We start from the raw sequence: 23,210 nt of genomic DNA on the forward strand, positions 1-23,210 counted from the left end.
AAAGTTAGCTATATTGTATTGTCTACTAAGAAGGAATTGACCGATCACAACGAGGAAAAGATAGACATACAAGCCAGCTCAATTCGGTCAATCGTTCACATACTAGATGACATGACATGACACCATGGCGGACCTTACTTTAACTCAATCTCCCCGACACGCCAGAAAAGCTATAATTGTATGTACGTAGTATGGGACAAATGACGGAGTTATGAAAATAGAACATGAGGAAGGAGGGGTGGGGGGAAAAAGGCTGCTTGGGGAAAGGCGTTAGACGATGGAGGTGATTTTGTTCAGTTTGCAGGGCGGGAAAACATAACCCCCGATAGATGGTAGGTAATTGATAGGTAGTCGGTAGGTAAGGTTGAAAATGAAATATACAACATATGCACTGAATGAAGGAGACAACTATCTAGGGCCGAGCTTGGCCAGGGCACGTGCACCCTGTTCCTGCCACTCTTGCTTGGTAACCCACATATCCTCCTTGTCGGCGATCTGGTGGTTGTGTTAGCAATGATGTGGCTCGTATACAGGAGAACAGGTATATAGGGGGAAGATAGGAAGAGTAGGGAGGCTTACCAGGTTGGCGAGGACGGCACCTCCCAGGAAGACCATGTGTCTTCGTCGCGGCGGGTCCTCGATGCGCACCTTGAATTTCTAGATTATGAAATTAGCATGTGAATTCTTTTGATAGGGTGCTGTCCACCAGCGAGTGGGATGACGTACGTTCAACCTCTCCGGGTTGCCTTGCAGGACCCGTGTGAGCCACAATTGCTTGAGCTCCTTCTCCAACCGGGAAGGCAGACCGGGGTACATGCTGCTTCCTCCACTGAGCACGATAGCCTTGTAGAGACTGGAGCGCACGTCGACATCGGCGCCCTGGATGGTGTTGAAGAGCAACTCGGCGATACCGGGTTGGTCGACATCCACCAGGTGCGGCTGGAAGAGACATTCGGGGGCTTCAAAGCGCTCGCTACCGACGCGGATGACGCGACCATCGGGGAGGGTGTAGGACTCGACCAGAACGGTGGTGTCTTCGGAGAGCTTCTTGTCCAACTCGAGATCGTAGGACACGTAGCAGAGCTTCTCCTTGATCTGGCGCACGGTCTCGAAGTCGGCGGTACGGTTCAAGGCATAACCGCGACGGAGCAAGAGGGCGATGAGGTTACGGGTGACATCACGACCGGCGACATCAAGTCGGCGAATGTGGTGGTTAAGGACTGTAGATTCGTAGACGGGGATAATGTGGGTGACACCGTCACCGGAGTCAACGACCACACCACTACTGAGACCTGCGGAATGCGAAAGAGCGGGCGATCAGAGCTGTGGTCTAAGAGTGCCTCAGGATATAGAGCGTGCAAGACTTACCCTGGGCGTATAGTGCAAGCACAGCTTGAATAGCGACGTATACACCTCCAAAGTTGTAGCCTTCCAGCATAACCTCAGCCATTTGCTCCCGGTTCTTCAGGGGATTCATGGGGGGCTCGGTCAAGAGGATCTTGCGGCCCGTAGGATCGATCTTCATCTTCTCGTAAAAGGTGTAGTTCCATAGGTGTTGCATGTCATCCCATCTCTTCACGATACCATTCTCCATCTGTATACCAAGTCGGGCCCAACGTTAACACGTCTGCCACACCTCCGGGGAGACAACGGAGCGATCGGGGGTAGAACGAAGGCACGCGAATAAAATGACGTACAGGGTAGGTGATTTGCAGCATAGATCTGGCAGCAGCAGCTTCATCTCCGCACATGATATCCTTGACGACAATGTCGCCGGCCTGCTCCTCCGTTCGCAATATGGGCCGCCCCACTATCGAGGGGAACTGGTGCTCGGGGAAGTTCTGTTCATGGGCGGAAAAGGAGAGGTAAGTAAGAGTAGGCAATGGAATGGAGATAGTGACAGACCTGCGCAGCATATCCGACCTTGAGGAAACCAGTTCCTCCGTCGAGCACTGGGGGGGCGTGGTTGGTTAGCTGGGAAGCACGGGAGGGACAGGCACCGACAAGGAGAACTTGGGGGAGGGGGTGGGTGGTAGAGGGAAGGGAAGGGCAGGAAGAAGAGGGGGAAGACGCATAAACATACCAATGGGCATGTCAGCCATGGTGAAGGATGTAGATTGTTAAGACGTAGCAAGATTGATCAATTCCGGAGGGGTAAAAACAAAAGGAGCATGGGAGATGACGTCCAGAGAGCGGTAGGCTGGACGGGGTTGGGAAGCAGCAGTCAGTTAGTTAGTACGGAGAGTAGTCTACGGAGTACTACTAATCGTCAGTCTGGCCTGTCTTTGGGTTATGAGTGGGTCCGTGACCGTCTCGTGTGGTCGGCCTGAGGCGGTGTCTCCCTGGATACCTGAATGCCTGATGGCCTGGTAGCCTTAACTGCTATCATTCAACAGGTCTATTTTCATAACTAACTAATTGGTAAACCTACACACATGGATCTCGTGAGAAAGCTTTAAATGAATCAATCGATTGTTACCCACTTATTAGCCACTCCAAGTAGCCACTGACATCAGGATATCCAATGATTAAGGAACCCTCTACTTCCATAAACAGCAGTAGTCGATTTTAGTGCTATACTCAACGAACCGTAGCAGCTCCCCCGGCATCGGGCCCGCCCGATAGTATCAACGAAGTCTATTTACAACCACCGACGCATATATAGTCCCCCAAACACCCGCTCAATCCTGTCCGGCATCTTAGACACACTCAATTACTGAAGTTCAACATAAATTATGACGCAAATCGGTTGGGTACGTTATTATCAATGAAAGAGGGAGAATCTGTCAGCTCAAGAACTAACCCCCATGCCAATCAGTTTGGCCTCGGCTCTATGGGCCTCGCCATGGCCAGCAATCTCCAAAGGCATTTGGCCCGCAAGACAGGCCCGGGTCTCATATACTCCAACCGAACCATTTCTCGAGGTGACCCCCTCAAGAAATTAGGCGGTATACCCGCAGACAACTTCTCGAAGCTTGTCTCGCAATGTGGGATTATCTTCACCATGGTATGCGATCGCTCCTCTGGAAGATGCGCAACAGCATCATCAGGGCCCAAAAGGACATTAATATTAAATAAGTGATAGGTCTCCAATGACTCGGTCCTGCAAGAATTGGTAACCACAGCTATCAACTCCGGCCACCCCCTCAAAGACAAGATCTTTGTTGACTGCTCAACCGTTCTCCCCGAGACTGTGGGCACAGCAGTCTCGAAGCTGAAGGAGAAGGACGCGAAATTCCTATCTGCTCCTGTTTTCGGGGGCAACCCCATCGCTGTGGATGGGAAGCTGGTATTCGCCATCGGAGGGCCCAAACAGGCGGCAGAGGTGGTGAAGCCGTTCATCCAAGACGTGATGGGGAGAAAGGTGATTGATTGCGGAGAGGATGCTATGAAGTCTTCGCTTTTGAAGATCGCAGGGTATGTTGGTCCTGCCATCCCCAACTTATATTTGGTATAGGGGATGCATGTTCTTGCTAACGGGTGTATCTTGTTGTCAGAAACATCGTCACGGTGAATTTGATGGAGGCGGTTGGTGAAGCACAGGTCTTTGCTGAAAAGACGGGCTTGGGTACAGGGCCCATGGAGGATCTTATCGGAGAGGCTTTTGGAGGTGTGGCTGGGGGGTATTCTAAACGGTGAGTGTGCCATTTATGTTGGGTGTTGACTATCCATCTTTATAGTTAATCATGGCTGACACTGGTAGGTTGACGACTGGTGCCTATGCACCGCCATTGGACTCTCGCCCCGGCTTCGGGGTGTCTCTGGCCATCAAGGATGCAAAGCACGCGTTTTCCATGGCGAAGGAGCATAACGTGAAATTGCCGGGTTTGCAGGTTTCTCTTGATAACATGGAGGCTGCCAGAGAGTATGCGGGCGAATGCTTGGACAGCAGCTCCATGTACGGCTATCTGCGGCAGAAGGCGGGCCTGGAGTTTTGGAACGAAAAGAGCCGACAGGGAAACTCTCAATAGATTAGACTAGATATATGTGGCTACTCATGTTGATCTCTGTCTAGATGGGCGAAACCAGTAGTTACATTGTCCTATATAGTAATTGATATAACCCAAGATCTTCATCAGGCATTCAAATGGTCAGGGATGTGGAAGCCCTTCCAGACAGATACCTACTGTCGGACTGTCCTCCCGTCCGCAGTCTGTGACATGCAACTACGTGGTGGGCAGTTCGAAACCCCTCCATACAGCCCTCCATTAAGGCAGTTTCGGAGCTTAAGGGCCGTCCGGGATTTTGACCTTTTTTGGATTGTTCCCGTGATGCAAATGTTCGGGCAGGACCACTAGTTCTCAAAAGCATGCAAGGCCAGTAGAATAAGATTGATGGACTTTTGCCTGACAGCCTGACAACTCGAGCAAATCTCGAGATAGTTGTCAAATTTTGGCCAGCGTAAGTCATGGGCGACACGGTTTAGGTGGTACCGTACGAGACGGATGTGTCAGGAGAAGGAGACCACTGTAAGCAGTCCTAAGATTCAGCTCGACTTTTGTATGCTGTCTCGGCCAACGATATTGACCACCGTTAGTCAGCACCACTGGGGCACCAAGTACAGCGAGGTGTGACTGAAGAGGCGAAGTAGATAAACTCCAAAGTCGAAAACAGCTTGTCATGCCCAACGTCTAGGTCATGAAGATGCAGCATCTAACTTGATCGATGACAAGCGATGGCTGATAATCCGTCTGCATTAGTGTGAAGGGTTGATCCTTGTGGTTTCGACCAAGGAAGGATAGGCTTCCGCAAAAGCGGGCCCCAGCGACCAGTTACTGAGATTGCGGAAGTGTCTTTCAAAGACGGGATTGACCATAAGCTCGTCACCGTCACCGGAAGACAAAAGGCAGTCTGTCGCCTCATAGGGCCAATTCACAGATAGCGTACGTGTGAAGGGAATAAACCAATTCTCGAAGGGATAATCCTGGTACGACATCACCAGGCGATCTCGCATTCGCGGCCATGGCAGATAGTCAATCCAAGCCGGATGGGCCGTGAGAAGCTGCGACGGGCGAGGAGTGAGCCACTCGGGCAACCGGTCATAATTTTCTGGGGTCGGATAAATCTGCCACCGCATGAGGAGGAACATGAGAAACAGCACAGCCACTTGTTCGGGGAGGGTTGAGATATCTGGGAAGGTCCGCAAGATGTCGGTGAACACTTTCGACAAGGGATGCGAGTAAACGCTTTTCTCTGGATTGAGGAGGGAGGAGACGCTGGGGTAAGAAGGGCCGACTAGGCTCTGCTTTGAAACCCCCTTCGCTGCTTGGTGCTGTCGATTTTGAAGGAAATCCAACAGAATGGCGTCCAGCGTGCATGTCGGAGCGACGTTGCGAATCGGGGTCAGGTAGGCAGGCAGTGGCTGTTCCGCCATAGAAGGATGAACACCGGGTGGGTAGGTTGGCGATGGATTTGACGATGGCCTCAGTGTCTCTGATGAGCGTCGAAAGCCCTCCACTTTGGGGACCTGCTGCGATGCGTCAAGGAGGAAGTTAAAGCCCATTCGTTCATCAGTCCCGCCAAAGTCCAAACCGTGAGCCAAGTTGTGTCGCTGGTAGTCGAACGCAATGCGGAAAGAGGCGGGGCCTGTCGCTGTTATCTCACGGCGTGCCGTACCGGACGCAAAAGCCGCATGTGCGGTGGAAGAAGATGTCTCGGGATCCATAGCAGACCCTGCAAACGGATGCTCGCCAGGGGCTGACCTCTGGGTATTGGCTGAGAAACGGAAGGCATCGGACAACGGCGGCGTCGATGTTATTGGGGGGATTCGATTGTTGGTTGACGAAGGCGTCGCGGTCAAAGTATCTGGAAGAATAAACTGTTAATGCAACTGTTTCCCCGACAGTCTACGTAGTTGTTATGGGAACATACTCGGCTTCTCTTGTTGCCCCAACAAAGGCTGAATTATATCCACGATCGCTTTCAGTCCATGTCTGATCTCCCGATTCTCTGCTTGGATGACTTCATTTTGCCTCAAAGCCGCCTGAAGATCCAAGAAGGGCTTCTGCGACGAAAGATCTCGGACTCGTTGTTCCAGAGAATCGATATGAGCTTTCGTCCTTTCGCGAATGGCGCGCTGGGCCTGCCGGTCGTTCGCCCGCTTCTTCGCCAACTGCTCAGGGGTAAGATTCGCTACACCGCGCGCTGATGTACAGTTAAGCTTGCGTTTGCGACCTGCGCCTGTTGCCGGTGTTCCATTGTTATCCGGTGCGGGTGTTTCTGCGTCCGCGGAGGTCAATGCGGATGGTGTGGGGGAGTCCTCCAGTTTTACCACGTCGGACCCGGGAGTGGCGACCGGGGCGGCAGTGGATGGGCCTTGAATTGTAGAGGGTGTAACAGCAGCAGCCGCAGCGGACGAGGAGAAAGAGGTGGAGGGAATTGAGGAGGATTCCGGATTCGCTGAAGCAGCGAGATCGGTTAGAGGAGGAAGGCGGGTGGCCATGGCCTCACTCGCAGGCTACTACGGGAACGCAGCGGCCATGCAACACGACGGGTAAGGAGCACAGGCAAAGCGGATCAGAATCCCAGACAATTTCAGTAGATCTGGGGTTCACTGGAGGATGGTCAGGGTGGCATCGAGAAAGAAAGACAGGGGCGATAAAAATAAAAGGAGCAGCCGATCCGGACGAGTAAGGACTGACACCAGGACCGGCGAGTCATTTGAGAGGGAGCAAGAGGAGAAAAATAGGGAAATGATCATTGGGGAAAGGCAGCCTTCAGCAACTTTCTCTGGTCGGAGGAGAACAATCAGTCTGGTTGGCTGCGGTGGAGTTGCCCCAAAGTCAATAATCGGCACCACGTTTTGCCTTTTTTATGTTTTACCCTGACGGCACAAGCAGACAAGAGACAAGATTCTTGCAGAAATGCCAGGCCACGGCCGAACCGGAGTGTCCTAAGTCATTTGCGGTGCTCTAAACTTCCATAGTTGTGGCGTTGCTCCGCTTTCTGTCCCGCGCACCCCGAAAGAGACAGCAAAAAAAGTCCCTCGCCAAGGGTTCTGGATCCTAGAGCTATAGCACTAGATACTAACTCCCTTCGCCATAAATCGGTGAATCGGTGGATCTAAAAGCTACGGAGCAATTGTCTCGGGTTGTCGGCACACGATTTCATGACAGCTCATTCTCAATTGGTTTATCCTTTCACTTTGGGCGTCATTCAGATGGTATCAAAAGTCAAAGCTTGTTCCGGTATCCACAATCCTGGTGATGCCTAACCAGACCAGTTGCACCAGATTGGTAAAACAAAAAGAACGCAGACAGATATCACTCCGTCCAAAATAGAAATGGAAACAAATAACAGAGGTACAGGTGTACCGAGGGACAATGATAAACTCTTGGATCATAAAATCAGTTCATAACTGTACAGCATTACCGAGACCCAACCCGAGGCCTCATATAATACACCCATTCGACAAACGGCTATATAGTGGGTGAAACAGACAAGTGAGGGAATGCAACCAAAAAGAAAAGCAAAAAAAAGAAAAAAAGAAAAGAAAAGAAAGAAAGAAAGAAAAGAAAAGAAAAGAAAAGAAAAAGAAAATACGTGAAATGACTCTAGCGAGTTTATTCAATCATGTGTCCCATTTTCGCGATCTATTTGGATCCAAGAAAGTTAGCATCCCTGGCCGGAGCAAAATAACAAAAGTACCACAACCGAGGCAGAGAAGAGAGAGAGAAAAAAAAAAGCAACAACCAGTCTCGGAAAACCAGTTGAAGAGTGACATGGTGAAACAAGCAAAACTTACCTTTGTCCTGAGATAGCCCTCTACTTCTAGACTTTTGATGCCCTGCTTTCCCCCCGACCTCCATGCCAAAGGTATCATTGGCACACGCTCCTTAACCGCCACCTCACGATTTGCACCCTCAATGGCGCGAACCTTGTCCGGGTTATTCGTAAGAAGTCGGATGCCGTGAGGATTGGCATCCACACCCAACCCAAGGTCGACTAGGATCGCGGTAGCCAGACCGTAGCTTCTCGCGTCAGCAGGGTGTCGCAAGAGAAGGTTAGCCTCTACAGTGTCGGAGCCAAGATCCTGCAAGTTGTAGGCCTTGAGCTTCTCCCCCAGTCCTATTCCGCGACCCTCTTGCCGCAGGTAAACAATCACACCGCCAGAGGCATTGGAAGGCACCGGAACAGCTTGCTGGGAAGCCATTTCACTCAGAGTCTCCATGGGGAAGGACATCAGCCTGGCTGCTTCGTCTAGTTGTTCACCACAATCACAGCGCGCAGACCAGGCGGTCTCCCCGGTATAGCATTCGGAGTGTATCCTCACCAGTGGCGCTTGACTAGGTGAACCCTCTGTCGCAGTTGACCTTCCTGATGATACAGGTCCACCGTCAGCAGCTGCATTGCTGCCTTGCCCACCAGCTGCACCCTCAGCGTTTCCATCATCATACCAACTGCTCACACGACCGGGATGCAATGTGCCCACATAAGCTCCACGTATCATACGGTCCATTTCCGTTTCCCCTGGCCGAACCTTGTCCAGGCTCCGACTTCGAATAGTGTTTCCAAACACAATTGCCAAGTGCTCTTTGTTGTCCAAGTTGTTGTGATAGAGATGGAGAAACATCTCCGCGCCGGTGGTGGTGGGAATCCGTGCGCGAACGATGCATTCGACTTCGGGAAGGCAAGGAAGAAGTTTCGGAGCTTTAGTGTGTGATAACTGTTGAGTCTGTTGAAGCAATTTCGCTGGATTGAATGTACCACCGGGGGTAGCTGGAGGGGTAAAGGAAGGGGAGAGGAGTGAGGCAGGCACGGCGGGGGTTACATCACCCCGATCGCTATCTGCGCTGTCGGACTGGGCGATAGCATTGTCACGAAGCTCGTCTACTCTGCTATCTGAGGGCAGAATTGCTGCTTGATCTGTGCTAATGGAGAGTTCTTCCACAGGGTGGGAAGGCGCATCTTGCGCCACGAAGGTTGGGGAGGCGTGAGAAGGTAGGTTCGACATGATGGCCGCGGATAACAACGCGCAGATAGATTGAAAGGTAAAGGGAGCGAAAGTCGTATGGCGAAGAAGTTGCGGAAGACCCTGACAATAGGTGGTGGACAAGAAATTATACCAGTGAGACGGCGAAAAAGGAGGACATGATCATAGGAAGTAGTTGTAAAGTATCACCATTGCCGTGGGATGACCATGGGCCAGTTATCCCGCACTTGCTCTGTTTCGGCGCCGCATGTGGTTTCGGACCCTCGGGATCAACTGCGGCTTCGGCGGGGGGGGGGGTTTACTCGCTGACTCACCCACCCATTTGTCAGGCCTGACACGCCTTATGTAATTCTTACTGCAGAGGAAGCTTCTGGACCGGTTCACTATCTAGTTGGTTAGTTCTGTCAAAACTAAGTACCTAATGGATACTAGGTGAATATAGGAATAATACGACAAACAATAACACTAGCAAATAGGTTGAGACCCCCATCTATGCAAGAAATTCAAAGTAAATGACACACGATAACTAGGTAACTATTACTATACCTCTCCAACATAACCAGCCAAATTGTGGCGATCATCCCACTCATCAAAGCAAACCTAACTCCGTAAATCCCGCCTCACCCGCCAAATTGAAACATTCCAGCTCAATGAATGGGTATCAAAATATAGTGCAACCGACCATGGTGCAAATCTCTTCTTCGTTTTGCCCCTGTTTCCTTGTCAATCCTTTCTTATCACTCCGTCTCTTGTGCCTTGCCCCTGTCTTGTTCGCCTGCCCACTTGGGGGCAGTTTCATACTTTTACTGGCGCTGTCACTTGAGGGGAAGACAGCGCTCCGTAGATCTCTCGTAGTGTAACATTGACATCCCAGGACTAGTTCTACTTCCCAGGTATATCGAGTACAAAGCGTCGATCTACCTCCATCTCTTTATCATCTTCTTCGCCCTCAAACTTCAGGCGGTAGACATCCTTCTTGGAACCCATGACTTCCGCACGATAGAACGTGGTCGTATCTGGATATCTCGCCAAAACTTGCTTCCCTACTGAGAATGAGGGCAAGGCTGACCCCATCTGGGGAATGGGAATCAGAGACGCGGCAGTGGTTTTGTAAACAGCTCCCTGTTCACCATTCTCGTTTGGCTCCGGGTCCTGCACGTCATACCTTGAAAGATACATCGGTCAATGATCCTGTGGAAGTGGACTGGGGCGTCACGCCGTACCGTTTTTTCACTCCATCCCCAGAGATCCCCTTGATAATGCATTGAATGCCCTCGCCTTCGACCCCTTGTTTGTTCTTGTTGTGTTTGAAGACAACCTCCGCCCCAACCACCAGGTGTCCGCTGCGCTCTGCAAGGGTACCTTTGGTACCCTCTGTGCCTTCTTCTACTTTAACATACACACCGCTGTCGCGGATGTCTCGGCTATCACGGACCTGAGTGCTGGAAACACTGGTACTACGCTGAACGCCGCCTTTCGTGCGACCGACCTTGTCTGGCAAGGCAGTAGTGGAGGGCCCAGGCGAGTCAGTTGCTGACCCATCCAGTTCATTGCGTTTCTTCCGCGACTTAGAGAAGGTAGCAGCGCGATTTTGAGGGGCCTCCGCTTCGGAGGCCTGTCGAAGTGCGGTCAGGAGACCCAAGTTCTTGATAACATCGCTAGGCTCATCCTGGAGAATGGCTCTCTCGTCGTCGCACAGCTTTGACATCTGTCGATAGAGACTATCGAGCTGATCATGCTCGCTGAGAGAAGGTCCTGTTTCGGCGGTCAGCATTCATGATCTCCACGGCAAGTAAAAGCCATCAAACAGACAAGGCAAAAGAAGGACATGATGGCAAAAAGCAAGATTAAGGCCAACCGCTTGGAATAGTAGCCCGACAGTCAGGACATGATAATTAGAAGGCCTCGTGCAAAGTGTAGAACGGAACGAAGCAACAAAAAGCCCCAGTGTCACAACACATTCAGCGATTCGGGCCATGTTCTATTCTTTGCAGGGCATGCAGTATGTGGATAGGGCTGATTAGAAATGAAGATTTATATAAGACTTACTTCCACCCTCTTTACCGATCTTCTCGTTCAAGGCGGCGATCTGGTCTGCCAGCGTCTTCTGCTTGTCATTCTTCTCCTTCGCTTTGCGAAGGTCCTGGAGGATCTTGTTCCACATGTCAGTCTCTTCATTGGCCGCCAGTCCGTTGTCCCTGGGGACTGGAGGACCTCTTGGCCGATTCCGGGACATTTTCTTGGATTTCTTGGAAGGTGAGCTCTGGTCCCTAGCTGTAGCAGCAGTCGTAGTAGCCCTTAGTTGACTATTCCTGGTTTTAGCCGAGGTTGCAACGGGGGCGGAGTCTCTCGATTTCTCGATGGCTAGAGCCTCCCATTCGAAGGCGGAAAGGATATCCTGCCGGGCAGAGCTTCGAGTACCGCGGGCAGCACCTTGTCTGAGGTTGTGGGGACGAACAGGAGAGGCACTCTGAGGCTTTGCAGAAAACGGATTGTCCGGGGTGGAAAACCTGTTGGGCCCAACTGATTGGGACGGAGGAGACACGGGAACCTGAGCTTCAGGGACCCCGTCATGCTGAGCATCCGACTGCGAAGCTGTTCCTTGGGCGGAGAGCTTCCCTTCGCGGCTAGTCGGTAAGCGCTTTGCGCCCCATGGGACTCTTTGATTGGCAGATCCCATTCCGGTTCACGTAACGGATGCGGAACACCCAATCGGGAATGGAGTAGTAATATTGAACGGAATATTAATTTAATGGTCGATAAACGAGTTGGGCGGGATGGAGGGGCTCACCCTCTAAGACATCTTCTGGGGGAACGGAAGCAAGAATTATTTCGGTCGCTCATAAGGATTCAAAAACCCCCAGTGTCGTGTCTGAATTTTGACTTTCTTTTCTTTTCTGCTCTGTTGTGATAGAGAGAAAGTTCAAGTTAGCGAGTGAATTTACTGAGTACTAGTATTCCAATTGGTAAATGCCGTTGTTCCTCTTTCCCCCCCGCCATTCACTCACTAGTTCGTTCGCTCTTTCCTTCTGTCTATCCTCCTCCTTCCCCTTCCCACCAATACAATACTTATCATACTAGTTCCCTCAGCACTATGCAGGTACCGTTGCTCCGTCTTCAGTGTGGTGAGTATTCATCCTATCGAGCTTTCTACCCGAGAGAAAAGAGAATAATCTCACTGATAGTCTATTTTCTTTATCCACAGGTGTCAACAGCTATGACTGGGGTAGGACATCCCCGCATCCTAGATTGTTCCGCCCGCTGCGTTTGCTGAAGCTGGTCTAGGCAAGATTGGCCATGAGTCGGCTGCCGCAAAGTATGCCGCCATTACTGCAGGCTCCGATTTCTCCATAGAAGCAGAGAAGCCCTACGCAGAGGTTTGCTTCTCGAATTCTCAATGTTCTCAAGCCGGTAAACTGACCCGGTGACGTATAGTTGTGGATGGGCACCCATCCTTCCCTTCCCTCCAAAGATGTCGAAACCCAGCGAACCCTCCTCGATATGGTTCAAGATAACCAAGCATTGATCTCCCAGGAAGTGAGCGAGCGATATGGAGGGAAATTGCCTTTCCTTTTCAAGGTCCTTTCTATTCAAAAGGCTCTCAGTATTCAAGCCCATCCAAATAAGAAACTGGCCGAAAAGCTTCATGCCCGGGATGCCCGAAACTATCCAGGTAACCCCTATATTCTTCTCTGACGCCAAACGCAACTCTGATCACCGTTATGCTATATAGATGATAATCACAAACCCGAAATGACGATTGCGATCACCCCGTTTGAAGGACTGTGCGGCTTCCGACCGCTGGCCGAAATCGTTCACTTCCTTAACGCAGTCGCCCCTCTCCGCGAGCTAGTCGGCACGCAAGCAGCGAATGAATTCGAGAGTGTTGTCAAGGGCTCCGAAGATTCGCAAGATTCTGCCCAAATGGCGAAGAACAAGGACGCGCTACGTGCCCTATTCACATCGCTAATGAATTCATCACCGGAAAGCATTGAGGCAGCCACCCAGAAGCTGATCTCCGCGGCTCAGGATTCTCCTGATACATTTGCTACTTCTACCAGCACTCCAGAGACGAATCCGAGCAACCCTGGCGAATTGGCTGCCATCATCGCTCGGCTTAACGGGCAATTCCCTAACGACATCGGGCTATTCGTATTCTTCTTCCTAAATTTTGTTAAGCTGGCACCGGGCGAAGCCATGTTCTTGAAGGCTGACGATATCCATGCATACATCTCTGGAGATATCATTGAATGCATGGCGTCGTCTGATAATGTTGTGCGGGCGGGCTTCACTCCCAAATTCAAAGATGTTGATACACTCACCGAGATGCTGACATACTCCTATGCGCCAATTGAGGAGCAAAAACTGGAGCCCACCGATTATCCATATGCCGTTCTCAACGCATCCGCCTATTCTAGTGGCTCATCGTCTGTTCTCTACGACCCGCCCATTGAAGAATTTAGTGTTGTCAAAACGGATCTGAAGAGGGCTGGAGCCAAAGCAACCTTCGACGCACTGGTGGGTCCCAGCATCCTGATATGCACGGGTGGAAATGGGAAGATCACGGTTGGCCACAAGACTGAGGAAGTGAAGGAAGGCTATGTGTTCTTTGTAGGAGCCAACGCCGAGTGTATCGTCGAGAGTACGGGCAGTGGAGAGGAGAATGTGTTCACCACATATAAGGCATTCTGTGATCTGACGGGCAAGGAGGATATGGTGAACGGAAACTAGAATGCATCTATATCTAAGCCATAATGCATAAAGGGGGAATATAACATACTTCTGAATTAGTAGTTCCGAGCCGAGGTCATCTCTCCAGCTGCGGGGGAGGGGGGGCTGAAGCATAGTGGAAGAGCTATTCCATTCTGCCTATCGGTGCATATGCAATCCACCTGCCCCTTGCTCTGGACAGTCAATCAATTGCCCGATATACTAGATTTGTCTACCACTTTCAGCCGGACCACCTAGAAAGCGGGGGTATCGACCCTCATTATTTCAACCTTCAAGTCCTCTCCACATCCTCTCCCCTCCCATAACCACCTTTTCGCACCATGTCGTCCTGGAACCAGCCTCTAACCATCTGGCAGAAGGTGCAGGAGGCATGGAACAGTCTAATTGTCATGAAGACCTTCCTTTCTGTCTCCGTTACAGCTGCCTTTCGAGGCAAGAATGGCGCCAAGCAGTACAACGTCCATGTGCTCAACGCCGTGACGCGCAAACTTTGTGTCACCTTCACCCCGAGACAATTGCAGTGCGTTTTAGTCCTCCCTACGACTGGGCGTTGCCTGCTAACTGCCATCTTAGGCTCCGGGATACCCCCACCGAGGAGGCATACAGACAGTTCATGGCCAGCCGAGGTCTCCAGCCGCAGACTGTGCCTCTTAATCACGGCGCTAAAGGCCACTGGATTGGCAACAAAAACGCCAAAAATATCCTCGTCTATTATCACGGTGAGTGATAGGCGTCTTCTCTTTTCATTCCTAGTTCCAAGGTTATTCTCCAATTGTACCCATACTAACCCAGCTACCTAGGAGGTGGGTTCTTTCTCTTTGGTCGCCCACAACATTACCAGCTACTAGCACATATGCTCGACCGCCTGAACGAAGCTGGCCACGACAACCTTGCTATCTTTTTCCTCACCTACACTACTACGCCGCACGCTGTTTATCCGGTACAACTCCGTCAATCGGTCGAGGCTCTCCGTTACATTCTCAACGAGACAGGCCGTTCCCCAGCTAATATCTTCTTGGGTGGTGATTCCGCTGGTGGGAATCTCTCTATCGCTGTGCTCTTGCATCTCACCCATCCACACCCAGAGATCGAGCCTCTGAAGATCTCCCAGCCCTTGGCAGGTGTAATTGGCTGCGCGCCGTGGGTCAGTTACAAGTTGGACGGCCCTAGTGTCCAGGAAAACGCATACAAGGATGGCCTCTCTAAAGAGATCCTCGACCGTTGGTCTGATCAGTACCTTTCGGGTAAAGAGGGTGATCCCTGGAGTGAACCAGCTAAAGCTCCCATGGATTGGTGGGAGGAAATACAAGCAAAAGATATCTTGATGACTGCTGGAAGAGATGAGATTCTGCTCTCGTCTATTGACGAGTTTGTGGAGAGGTTCAAGGTTCGTTCGTCACATCTTTTCCCCCTGTTGGCTGTTTCCACGTTCCATTCCTGCTTCATTTCTTTCCCGCATTCCAAGTTATAGTGCACAGCTGATACTTGTCGCGTTAAACAGAAAGTCGTACCCAATACTGTTTACGTTGTGGCACAGGATGAAACCCATGACTCGGCTGTCTATGCTGCAGATGTAGTCGGGTATGATACTCAGCAGACTCAGGCGATCGTTAACTGGTTAGGTGCTCGACTGTAAGATCGATTAGTAGTGTTAGTTGTCTGGTAGGTGTTACTTGTACAATGGGGATTGAAGTGTCCCATTGCTGGCCCGTCCCCTTCTCTTGCTTTCGGTCGCTTTCCCTGTGGTGGTTCAGGTAACAAGTCTATAATCCTTGGCTCAAATAGGCGACATTGCACCACATGACATACACGTAATGAAAATTATCAGCCTGTAACTTTAGTTACCCACTTATATGACAATACACGGGAAAAGGGCAAGTACAGAATAGACAGGTAAAGTAGGATAAGGAAGGAAGCATTCGCTGGACAATAACTAGATTACACATAGCTACGCCGTCGTATCAATTCATAATCGGAAACAATCACGCCCAGGGAGCAAGAAGAGGGGGTACAAGATGGAGATCAAGAAATAGAAAAAACAATGCAAGTAGCACACAAGTAAGCAACGGATATCCTAAATTAAGCCGACACTCTGGGAGAGTATTTCGCAGCCGCGGTATCAAACAATTCACTCTTTGCTTGAAGGTCGGACAGCAGGGGATGCGTGGGATTGATCTGTTCGAGGCGCCTAGAGTAAGTGCAACGCATGAGTTAGCTACACATTCATTCAAGGATCAATCACGAGGGGTATAGGGAATAAACGTACTGCTCCAACTCCTCCGAGGGCTTGCCAGCCAAGACGTTCAGCACAACAGAGTTAGCGATCAATTCCGCCTCGTCGGGGTGCTGCTGCAGAGCCGCAGTCAAGGCGGCCTCGGCCTCAGGCAACCGACCGAGATGGAGTTCAGCTACGGCTTGACCAACGATAGAAAGGGGCGCGGAGGTGCTAGGAGCGGAAGCCAATTCCTCGTAGACGTAGAATGCAGCCTGGTATTTCTCGCCGCCCTAAAAGCAGAAGCACAAAGCGAATTAGTTTTCATCGCTTAACCTCAACCAACAAAAAAGCAGAGCAAATAGCAGCATGCGCTGCATCCGGGTAAACCACATACAACTCTCATTCCAACCCACGATTCAGCCAAGTTGACCAGAAGGGAATCCTGCGCCCAGCGCTTCGCAGCCTGAACCTCCTTCAAGGCGAGATCAGAGCGGTTCTGCTGAAGATGAATCTGAACGATCAAGGCCACACTGAATCATCGTCCATTAGCTTCCCACTTCCATCCATCCATCATACATGTCCGGGCTGAAGGCTGAAACTCACGCCTCGAGGCTCCCCTGATGCTTGGTCAACAGAGCCAACGCATCCTCACTTTGTCCCTGAGCCTGCAGCAACGTCCCGCACAGAACCTGTACAGTAGCATTGTCGGGGTAATTGTCCGCGAGGTCCTGGGCCAGATTCAATGCCGATTCAGCATCTCCGGTCGACTGCTGAGCCAGCGCTTTCACGGCCGCTAGATCGGGGGTCTCTTCCTCGCCTTCGACATCGGCGAGAACTTCGTCTGTTTGGCCTAGGGCGATCTTGGCGCGAAGCTGGAGGACACGGGCGGGGAGTTGGTTCTCGGGGGATAGAGCGGAAGTGTCGAATTCGATTACAGCTTGGTATTGGCCTTGGTGGAAGGCATTGTGGATGTTGATCAGCTCTGTTATGGGGGCGAATATGAGGCATGTTAGTTAGTGCTTGAGGTCATGGGGGAAACTTGTGTATTTCTGATCGCTCAATAGACGAAACGTACCACCCTCAGCAGAGAAAGGATCCATTGCGGCGGTTAGAAGGAGAAATTGAGGAGGAGGATTGAATCAAAGAGTAATGAATGGTTTGGGGGAGTATAGTTAGGCTTGGAATGGCCATCCGCGGAGGCGGAAGTCGTCACGTTGCCTTTCCCGCGGGCGGTGGGAGGCGGGTGGCCGCCCACATTGGGGCAGGTTGGCCGATTATGTGGGAGCCCTATACCTGAAGTCATGACGCCTCTACTGTTAAAGGTACTGAATCTCATGCATACTAACTACGAGAAGGAATAGTTGAAAAGGATATAAACCAAGCTTGGGTAAAGGCCCGAAATCGAAGCAAAGCGTCCCAGCCGCAATTTCATATTAACACACAGAAGTACAAAATGTAAACAACAGACCTGTCATGGGCTAGGATCTCTTCCGGATACTCTAGCGACAGTGGACCAAACCATGATAGCCAGCTTCCTCAAGAGGCCTCAAACCTCGCTTCATAATGCATTGATCCCCCGCCAGTGATGCCGAATGATGCAACCGTTTCCTCGGTGACTCCCTCTTCCCTTAATATGCGACCCCGATGCAACGACAATTGATATCTGAAATGACACATCGGATCCAAAGAAAAACCCCGAGACAGATGCTGAGTAAAATGGATTTGCAAACAAAACAGTAGTGAGAATGGAAAACGGGTCTGCAATGATAGTCACACAGCCATGCAACGCATAAGAGCAACACAAAAACGTCCAGATTAAAAGGGTATCGCGGATAAATCAAGGCACTCCAGTGCCAACAAAGACATACAGGCACGCACACACACAAGAGCTAGAACACAAGTAGTAAATAACACCATGAACCCGCCTTCTCAGGACTCGGAATCGTCCCATGCGTCGCCCCAGATAGATAACAAAAGGTAAAGTCCGAAGATATGAGATCATGCTTTCCATGTGAGCCCGCCTGTGGCTTCCGTTTTGCGACCGTGATGCGCCTCAGGCTCCCATAAGAAACCAGGAAAGGACCAAAAAAAACAAAAAAGAAAATGCAGAAGAATGCAGCCAAAGCTGTCAAAACGCCAATCCCATACTTGCACATGAATGGTAAGATAATATCACAGCGTGATAGCGAAAGGAGATGTAGATGAACCCAATGGGTACAGCGGAGAATAGAACGAGTGGCAATGACTTCACACTGTGCCTAAGTCCCGTTGGATGGATGCTAAGGGGGCAGCGAAGACGTAGATGCCGCTGACACTGTCGGCGTCAAAGTAGGGGATGTTGGAGAATGGTTGTCCTCTGAGCTAATCGGGATCTCACTACCCTTATCGGAGAAAGCCTCCTTCTCCCGTTCAGTGGATGACGAGCGCTTGAACACGGTTTGACCGATTTGGCGGAGAATACCCAATCGCTCAGCGCGGAGTTCCTCAGTATCGGGTCGGTCAATGGAGGCGGGAGTGATGCCATCTTTGGTAATCTTGCAAAACAGGGTTGAAAAGAGATATTGGTCGCCGCCTGCATCATACAAAGGCAGATAGCGGTAGCCTTGAGAAAGGCTGGTGAGTTTGGCAGTAAAGGTAGCCAACTGAAGACTGCTGTTGTTTCCTGCACTGCGGCCATCCAGCGAGCTCCAGACCGTCCAGCGGACAAACACGAGGTCCGGATACTTCGTTTCCAGCGCAAACTTGAAGCAATCATTGAAGATGGGGCTATACCCATTGCTCTGCTCGATTTTTGTGCGCCGACGGTGCGGATAGCCAATACCTGACACGCCACTCCGCGCCGAAGCGTTTAGACCACCTTCCCCAATGACAAAACTTTGGCCTCGATCATCGGCACTGAATATCTCAACCTCTACGTACGGGTTGATATTATCGTCCGGTCCAAGGCTGCGAGGCCGCGGTAGTTGCTGGGCAGAGATGACTTCGATAGTAAAGTTAACGCGTTTCCGCCCCGTGCTCTTCCATTTATCTTCGCCAGGAGTCACTGTGCGAAGAGACTCGGGCTTGAGTACGTAGCCTGTGCGATCAGTTCCGGCGGCAAACATGGCTTGGTTCAACTGCATTCCAACATCGTAGGTTTGCCAGTTCAAAGCGGCCATCTGCACTCCGCGACGCCAAAATTTGAGGGGATCGAAGTTCGAGGACCTCAGACGGAAGCCAGACGGATAGACCCTTGTCAAATACTTTCGGTTATGCTTCTCGAAGACCGCTTTGCTATCTGAATCACGGCAGATACTTTCGAAGGAACGCTCTGCGAACGAATACACGTGGTTATACCGCTGGCTTTCCGCAGACGTGAAGCTATGCCATTTGTAGCCCCGAGTATATACTCCCAAGTCCGATAATGGCTTGGTGATCTTGCTCTTCTGGCGTCGTTTCCGTTCCCTTTTCATGGACGTCAATGCGCCATCACTGTCTTCCGTGGCGCTGCTTAAGCTGGTGGTCGTGAATGATCGTCTGTCCTGGGAAAGGAAAGTATCGACACTATCCTGGCCAGCCGTGGAAGACCCAGCAAGAGGAACAAGGTTGGAAACTGGAGGGTACTCGGGCACTGTCGGTTGCATAAATGGGGAGCTTGAGCTGCGCTTTCGACCGACACTAATCAAGGAACCCGACGATTCTTGTCGCATACCACCCTCTGTTTCATCGCAAGTTTTGACTTTCACAAGGATGCGACGCTTCAATTCCTCGGGCGATGGAAGGACGAAGGTATTTGTGAGAAGGGGCTCCAAGACTAGTTGGTCTTTAAAGGTCTCCTTCATGATTTTCACCATGGCTAGTTGTTGCTCGGGATTGCAGTGAACTTCGAGAGAGAGGATAAGGGGAAAGTCTGTACTGATGAATGCGTATCGGTTGATGACAGTAATGCAATCGGCGAACAGGACGCTGGTGGTCATGGTCCTTCCGTGGGAGACAATGGGTCGGCCATCAGCTCCGTCCCAGCAGTCGATTTCCACACAACGACACCCTTGGGACAGAGCGCTGATATATGCCTCAGTGCTGGATGCACCAGCAACCTGGCGACCCAGGAGATACGTATTGTGAGAGCTGGAGATGAAGTATTCGTTCAATGGGCGATCAAACCTGGACTGGGGGGCGCGGGAGGCGTAGACCCCATTCCAGGAAGAAGATAGAAATGAGGTGAAGGCATCAAGGCCCAGACGCGGAACCCCAGTAGGTCTTCCGTCCGAGTGCTCTGGAAGACTGGGTGCACGGGGTCTCGATTTGCGCACAAGCCGATCAAAGATAGACACCCAGTAGCTTCGGTCAGATTCGACATCTTCATTCTGCACATCACGAAGAAATGCCAGGAATTCATCCAAAGTAAAGCCTTCAAAAGTGACAGCGCGCTCTTTGAAGATAGCTTTAACATCTTTCCGCTCCTTCAAACGAGCAACAAAGTCACTGAACTCGGAAAAAATTAATTTGCCCTTGTTGTTATTGTCCGCCTTGGAGAATTGAGCACGGAGCATATTTTTGGAGCAGTTGATGTGCAAGCTGCGGCATACACTCTCAACCGCCTCAAAATCCAGGCTCTCGAGTTCGTCGGGCTTTAAACCCTTTGGATATAGTCTGGACATCTCACGCTGCCAGTGGGCTTTCAAGACCGCTTCGCTCTGGCCAGAACCAGCTAGGCCAGCCATAAGGCCAATTCTATAGCGTGAAATGTGTTCGAGGGTTGTCGTAAAGAGTTCAAAGGTATGATCACTAGGCGCAATCAGGTGCAGAGTCTTGACAGCCCGTCCCTTCAATCGTTCTGCATCGGCGATGACAATGGTGAACCATCTGCTTTCAAGATCCTGTGAAACCTGATGTTCCTCACGATAATTGCGAGCATCGACACCCACTCGGACCTCCTTGATGTCATCTATATAAAACCGTTTCGTCGGGTTCGAAATATCCCAGTAAACTTTCCCAGCGTCGATGTCGAAAAAAAAGCGCACTTGCTTTCGTCGTTTCTTGGTGACTTTTGTGAGGACTGTGCCACGCTGAATCATCGCATCAACCTTCGGTGCGACTGCACTAACGATGCGAGTAGGAGGAATGAAACTCTCATTCTGCAAGCTAGAAGCCTCAGAGCCACACCAGACCCCAAGTGAGTCCAGAGCATCGTTGCTGTCTTCTTCATTACTGGACTCAAGCGCACTTTCCCAGCTGTTTTGTCCAGTCTTGCTGTCGCTCCGTCTGCGCATGATAACGGGACCGGAGCTACGGTCCCGCTTATCATTCTGCGTCGCGGATTGCCGCCTCCGAGTGAGCTTGTTGGCTGCCCCTCGAGAGATTCTGCGCATCAACCCCGGGCCTTTGTTTGTCGTTTGGGTTGCCGCGTCTCCTGAGCCGGAAGCACTAGCATTCCCAGGAACAGCCATCATTGAATCTCCAAGCTCTAGATGGGCTGGGGGGATCAGAGGGAATGAGGGTATTCGACCACGGAGCGCGTCAGTAGCTGATTGCAGAGGGGTGCCTGAAGGGCTCGAAGCATTTGAGAAGGTATGCGAAGGACGTAATGAGTTAGGTGTAAATGAGTATATGGAGGCACAGGGCGGAGCGGAGGAGGGATTGGGGGCGGGGGGAACAGATGTGTTGACATTATGTAGTTTTGGAGGTTTCGGGAGTGAGCCAGTGACTTTTAAACTTGCTTGGGTGTCGCCATTTATGGTTGAAGGCGACGAAGCGGCGGCGTAAGCCATTGCGGATACCTGCCAGACGTAACACCCGGCTGCAAAACGTGATACTGTAGACCTGTCGTGAACCGTGCCAAAGCTGGAGTCACCTGGACTCTTCAGGGGACGAATGAACAGCGACGTGCAGTAACTAGGCGGCTGTGATGACCCTGATATGGTGGCCTATAGCAGGAATGCAATACGAGCCAAAAAGGGGATCGTGTCTGGCTGAGCGATGCAAAAGCCACTTGCTTAGCGGGATTGCTCTGTCGTTGATATCTGCATCTTGGCCTGCCTCTGATGCAATGCGGAGAGCCCTGCCGGAGAGCGCTCACGAGAGTACGGGATCCGGGTTCCTAATAACAATTGAGACAGACACTGGCTTCGTGTAACAATGGCACAGCGCGGGTGGGGGGGAAGGCTCTTTGATCGCTTGTCTTGTCGTCAACCCAAAAAGCCAAAAATGATAAATGACTTGGCACCCTCAGCCTTGGTCTCCAATTATTTTTTCCCGGAACTGATTTTCGTCAGGTTTTCCTGATATGATCTGATTTGCCCGCGTTGTATCCTATTTTGGTGCCCTAATTTTACCCCTCCTCAGTTGGCGGATCTCCTAGTACGCGGGGAAAGCTGTCCCTCTGCAGCAAATATGCGAGGACGTGTGGAGCTCGAACCAATTGGCCGTGGTTGGTGCCGGCGGTTGAGGTTCTTTTCCAGTGCGAGGCAGGAGCACCGAGGGACGCTCCAAGGCGAGTATTGAAAGGTAATGGGAACAGAAATTGGTGAGCGAAATAATGCAAGTCAATAGCCGTGTACGCCGCGCATGTGCTTAGCTGTCAGCAGAGCCCCTCCGAACGTAGCTTCTACAGACGCCAAAAGGTGTGTATGTGTGTGCGTGGGTGTAAAGGTACAGAAAAAATTATTGTTGGAATTGAGCAGGGAAATTCGGCTTCGCGTCGATTGGCGTCACTCGCCGGCCGGAGACTAGAGGAAGGCTGCGCAAGAAGGGAAAATCGGCGACGAGGATCGGGAGAGGAAATGCAGGATTGCCTGCCAACGCAGTGATGCAGGTGGTCCAAAGGGGAAGGTTGATAATTTGAGCAATCGGAGATTGGACCGACAAGAGTAATCGTGAGGGTCGCGATTGTCTAGTGTGGTCCGATATGTAGCTTTTCCAGTTTGCTGCACGGTTACGTGGAGTGTAGTAGAGGACCTGCAGCGAAAGGCGCCAGGATGTGTGAGTAAGAGAGTTGATCATGCGACGGAGGAAACAGTGCCAGCGTTATCCTTCGCCCGAGAGAGAAATTGGGATCTCCACTTGCGGAAGTCGAGGGAGCGAAGATGTCTGGAGTAAAGAGTGTCAACAAAATGCTGGGGAGACGGGGGAAGTCTTGGTGTTCGCCCTCTTAAGAGTCTCCCATCCAGGCGAATGCGGTGTCGTACAGACAGACGAGGGAGAAGTTCGGAGGGAAGGATTTTGGAAGTCGATTTCGAAGAAACCGATGGATGTTTCAATTGAAAGAAAGCTGGAGTGGGTACTTACTGACGTACTCCGTACCTGTGGTTTGGTAAGGTACGTATTTGCGTATTGTCAACTGGGAATTCCTGG

The 23,210-nt window shown here is 51.2% G+C and overlaps 9 protein-coding genes across 9 annotated transcripts; 3 read left to right on the plus strand and 6 right to left on the minus strand.

Annotated features, from left to right (window-relative positions):
- Positions 1-55: 55 nt before the first annotated feature.
- BO83DRAFT_405761 (actin-related protein 2) lies at positions 56-2,232 on the minus strand. The gene is made up of 7 exons (XM_025533835.1): positions 2,084-2,232; positions 1,906-1,952; positions 1,698-1,841; positions 1,369-1,594; positions 727-1,292; positions 580-657; positions 56-495 (listed from the first exon to the last, which is right to left on the minus strand). Exons 1-7 carry the CDS (start codon positions 2,100-2,102, stop codon positions 409-411), a joined length of 1,167 nt encoding a protein of 388 aa, XP_025391602.1. The 5' UTR covers positions 2,103-2,232; the 3' UTR covers positions 56-408.
- Positions 2,233-2,668: 436 nt separating this feature from the next.
- Positions 2,669-4,054, plus strand: BO83DRAFT_375389 (NAD(P)-dependent oxidoreductase). The gene is made up of 5 exons (XM_025530446.1): positions 2,669-2,753; positions 2,819-3,007; positions 3,086-3,417; positions 3,498-3,635; positions 3,704-4,054. Exons 1-5 carry the CDS (start codon positions 2,736-2,738, stop codon positions 3,969-3,971), a joined length of 945 nt encoding a protein of 314 aa, XP_025391603.1. The 5' UTR covers positions 2,669-2,735; the 3' UTR covers positions 3,972-4,054.
- A 499-nt stretch (positions 4,055-4,553) lies between these two features.
- On the minus strand, positions 4,554-6,803 carry BO83DRAFT_171248 (bZIP transcription factor). Its single transcript, XM_025526391.1, has 2 exons — positions 5,872-6,803; positions 4,554-5,805 (listed from the first exon to the last, which is right to left on the minus strand). The coding sequence occupies exons 1-2, from the start codon at positions 6,440-6,442 to the stop codon at positions 4,697-4,699; spliced, it is 1,680 nt and encodes a 559-aa protein (XP_025391604.1). The 5' UTR covers positions 6,443-6,803; the 3' UTR covers positions 4,554-4,696.
- Positions 6,804-7,110: 307 nt separating this feature from the next.
- BO83DRAFT_434569 (GTP cyclohydrolase II) lies at positions 7,111-9,118 on the minus strand. The gene is made up of 2 exons (XM_025535808.1): positions 7,745-9,118; positions 7,111-7,592 (listed from the first exon to the last, which is right to left on the minus strand). The coding sequence occupies exons 1-2, from the start codon at positions 8,951-8,953 to the stop codon at positions 7,563-7,565; spliced, it is 1,239 nt and encodes a 412-aa protein (XP_025391605.1). The 5' UTR covers positions 8,954-9,118; the 3' UTR covers positions 7,111-7,562.
- Positions 9,119-9,383: 265 nt separating this feature from the next.
- BO83DRAFT_434570 (SAGA-associated factor 29 family protein) lies at positions 9,384-11,612 on the minus strand (the record flags this gene model as incomplete). The annotated part of the gene is made up of 3 exons (XM_025535809.1): positions 9,384-10,097; positions 10,156-10,687; positions 10,982-11,612. 3 exons carry the CDS (start codon positions 11,610-11,612, stop codon positions 9,815-9,817), a joined length of 1,446 nt encoding a protein of 481 aa, XP_025391606.1. The 3' UTR covers positions 9,384-9,814.
- Positions 11,613-11,776: 164 nt separating this feature from the next.
- pmi1 (mannose-6-phosphate isomerase pmi1) lies at positions 11,777-13,699 on the plus strand. The gene is made up of 6 exons (XM_025530447.1): positions 11,777-11,898; positions 12,014-12,057; positions 12,138-12,158; positions 12,218-12,309; positions 12,368-12,605; positions 12,666-13,699. The coding sequence occupies exons 2-6, from the start codon at positions 12,027-12,029 to the stop codon at positions 13,661-13,663; spliced, it is 1,380 nt and encodes a 459-aa protein (XP_025391607.1). The 5' UTR covers positions 11,777-11,898; positions 12,014-12,026; the 3' UTR covers positions 13,664-13,699.
- A 284-nt stretch (positions 13,700-13,983) lies between these two features.
- Positions 13,984-15,387, plus strand: BO83DRAFT_354277 (putative 6-hexanolactone hydrolase; the record flags this gene model as incomplete). The annotated part of the gene is made up of 4 exons (XM_025529095.1): positions 13,984-14,183; positions 14,237-14,382; positions 14,464-15,050; positions 15,165-15,387. The coding sequence occupies 4 exons, from the start codon at positions 13,984-13,986 to the stop codon at positions 15,297-15,299; spliced, it is 1,068 nt and encodes a 355-aa protein (XP_025391608.1). The 3' UTR covers positions 15,300-15,387.
- A 50-nt stretch (positions 15,388-15,437) lies between these two features.
- Positions 15,438-17,055, minus strand: BO83DRAFT_375394 (putative Coatomer subunit epsilon). The gene is made up of 5 exons (XM_025530448.1): positions 16,954-17,055; positions 16,482-16,860; positions 16,273-16,408; positions 15,930-16,168; positions 15,438-15,851 (listed from the first exon to the last, which is right to left on the minus strand). The coding sequence occupies exons 1-5, from the start codon at positions 16,976-16,978 to the stop codon at positions 15,743-15,745; spliced, it is 888 nt and encodes a 295-aa protein (XP_025391609.1). The 5' UTR covers positions 16,979-17,055; the 3' UTR covers positions 15,438-15,742.
- A 968-nt stretch (positions 17,056-18,023) lies between these two features.
- Positions 18,024-22,057, minus strand: BO83DRAFT_171375 (putative 1-phosphatidylinositol-4,5-bisphosphate phosphodiesterase Plc1). Its single transcript, XM_025526392.1, has one exon. It carries the CDS (start codon positions 21,626-21,628, stop codon positions 18,158-18,160), a length of 3,471 nt encoding a protein of 1,156 aa, XP_025391610.1. The 5' UTR covers positions 21,629-22,057; the 3' UTR covers positions 18,024-18,157.
- Positions 22,058-23,210: the final 1,153 nt, after the last annotated feature.

Source organism: Aspergillus eucalypticola (genome assembly GCF_003184535.1).
Source record: "Aspergillus eucalypticola CBS 122712 chromosome Unknown BO83scaffold_4, whole genome shotgun sequence".
Taxonomy (NCBI): domain Eukaryota; kingdom Fungi; phylum Ascomycota; class Eurotiomycetes; order Eurotiales; family Aspergillaceae; genus Aspergillus; species Aspergillus eucalypticola.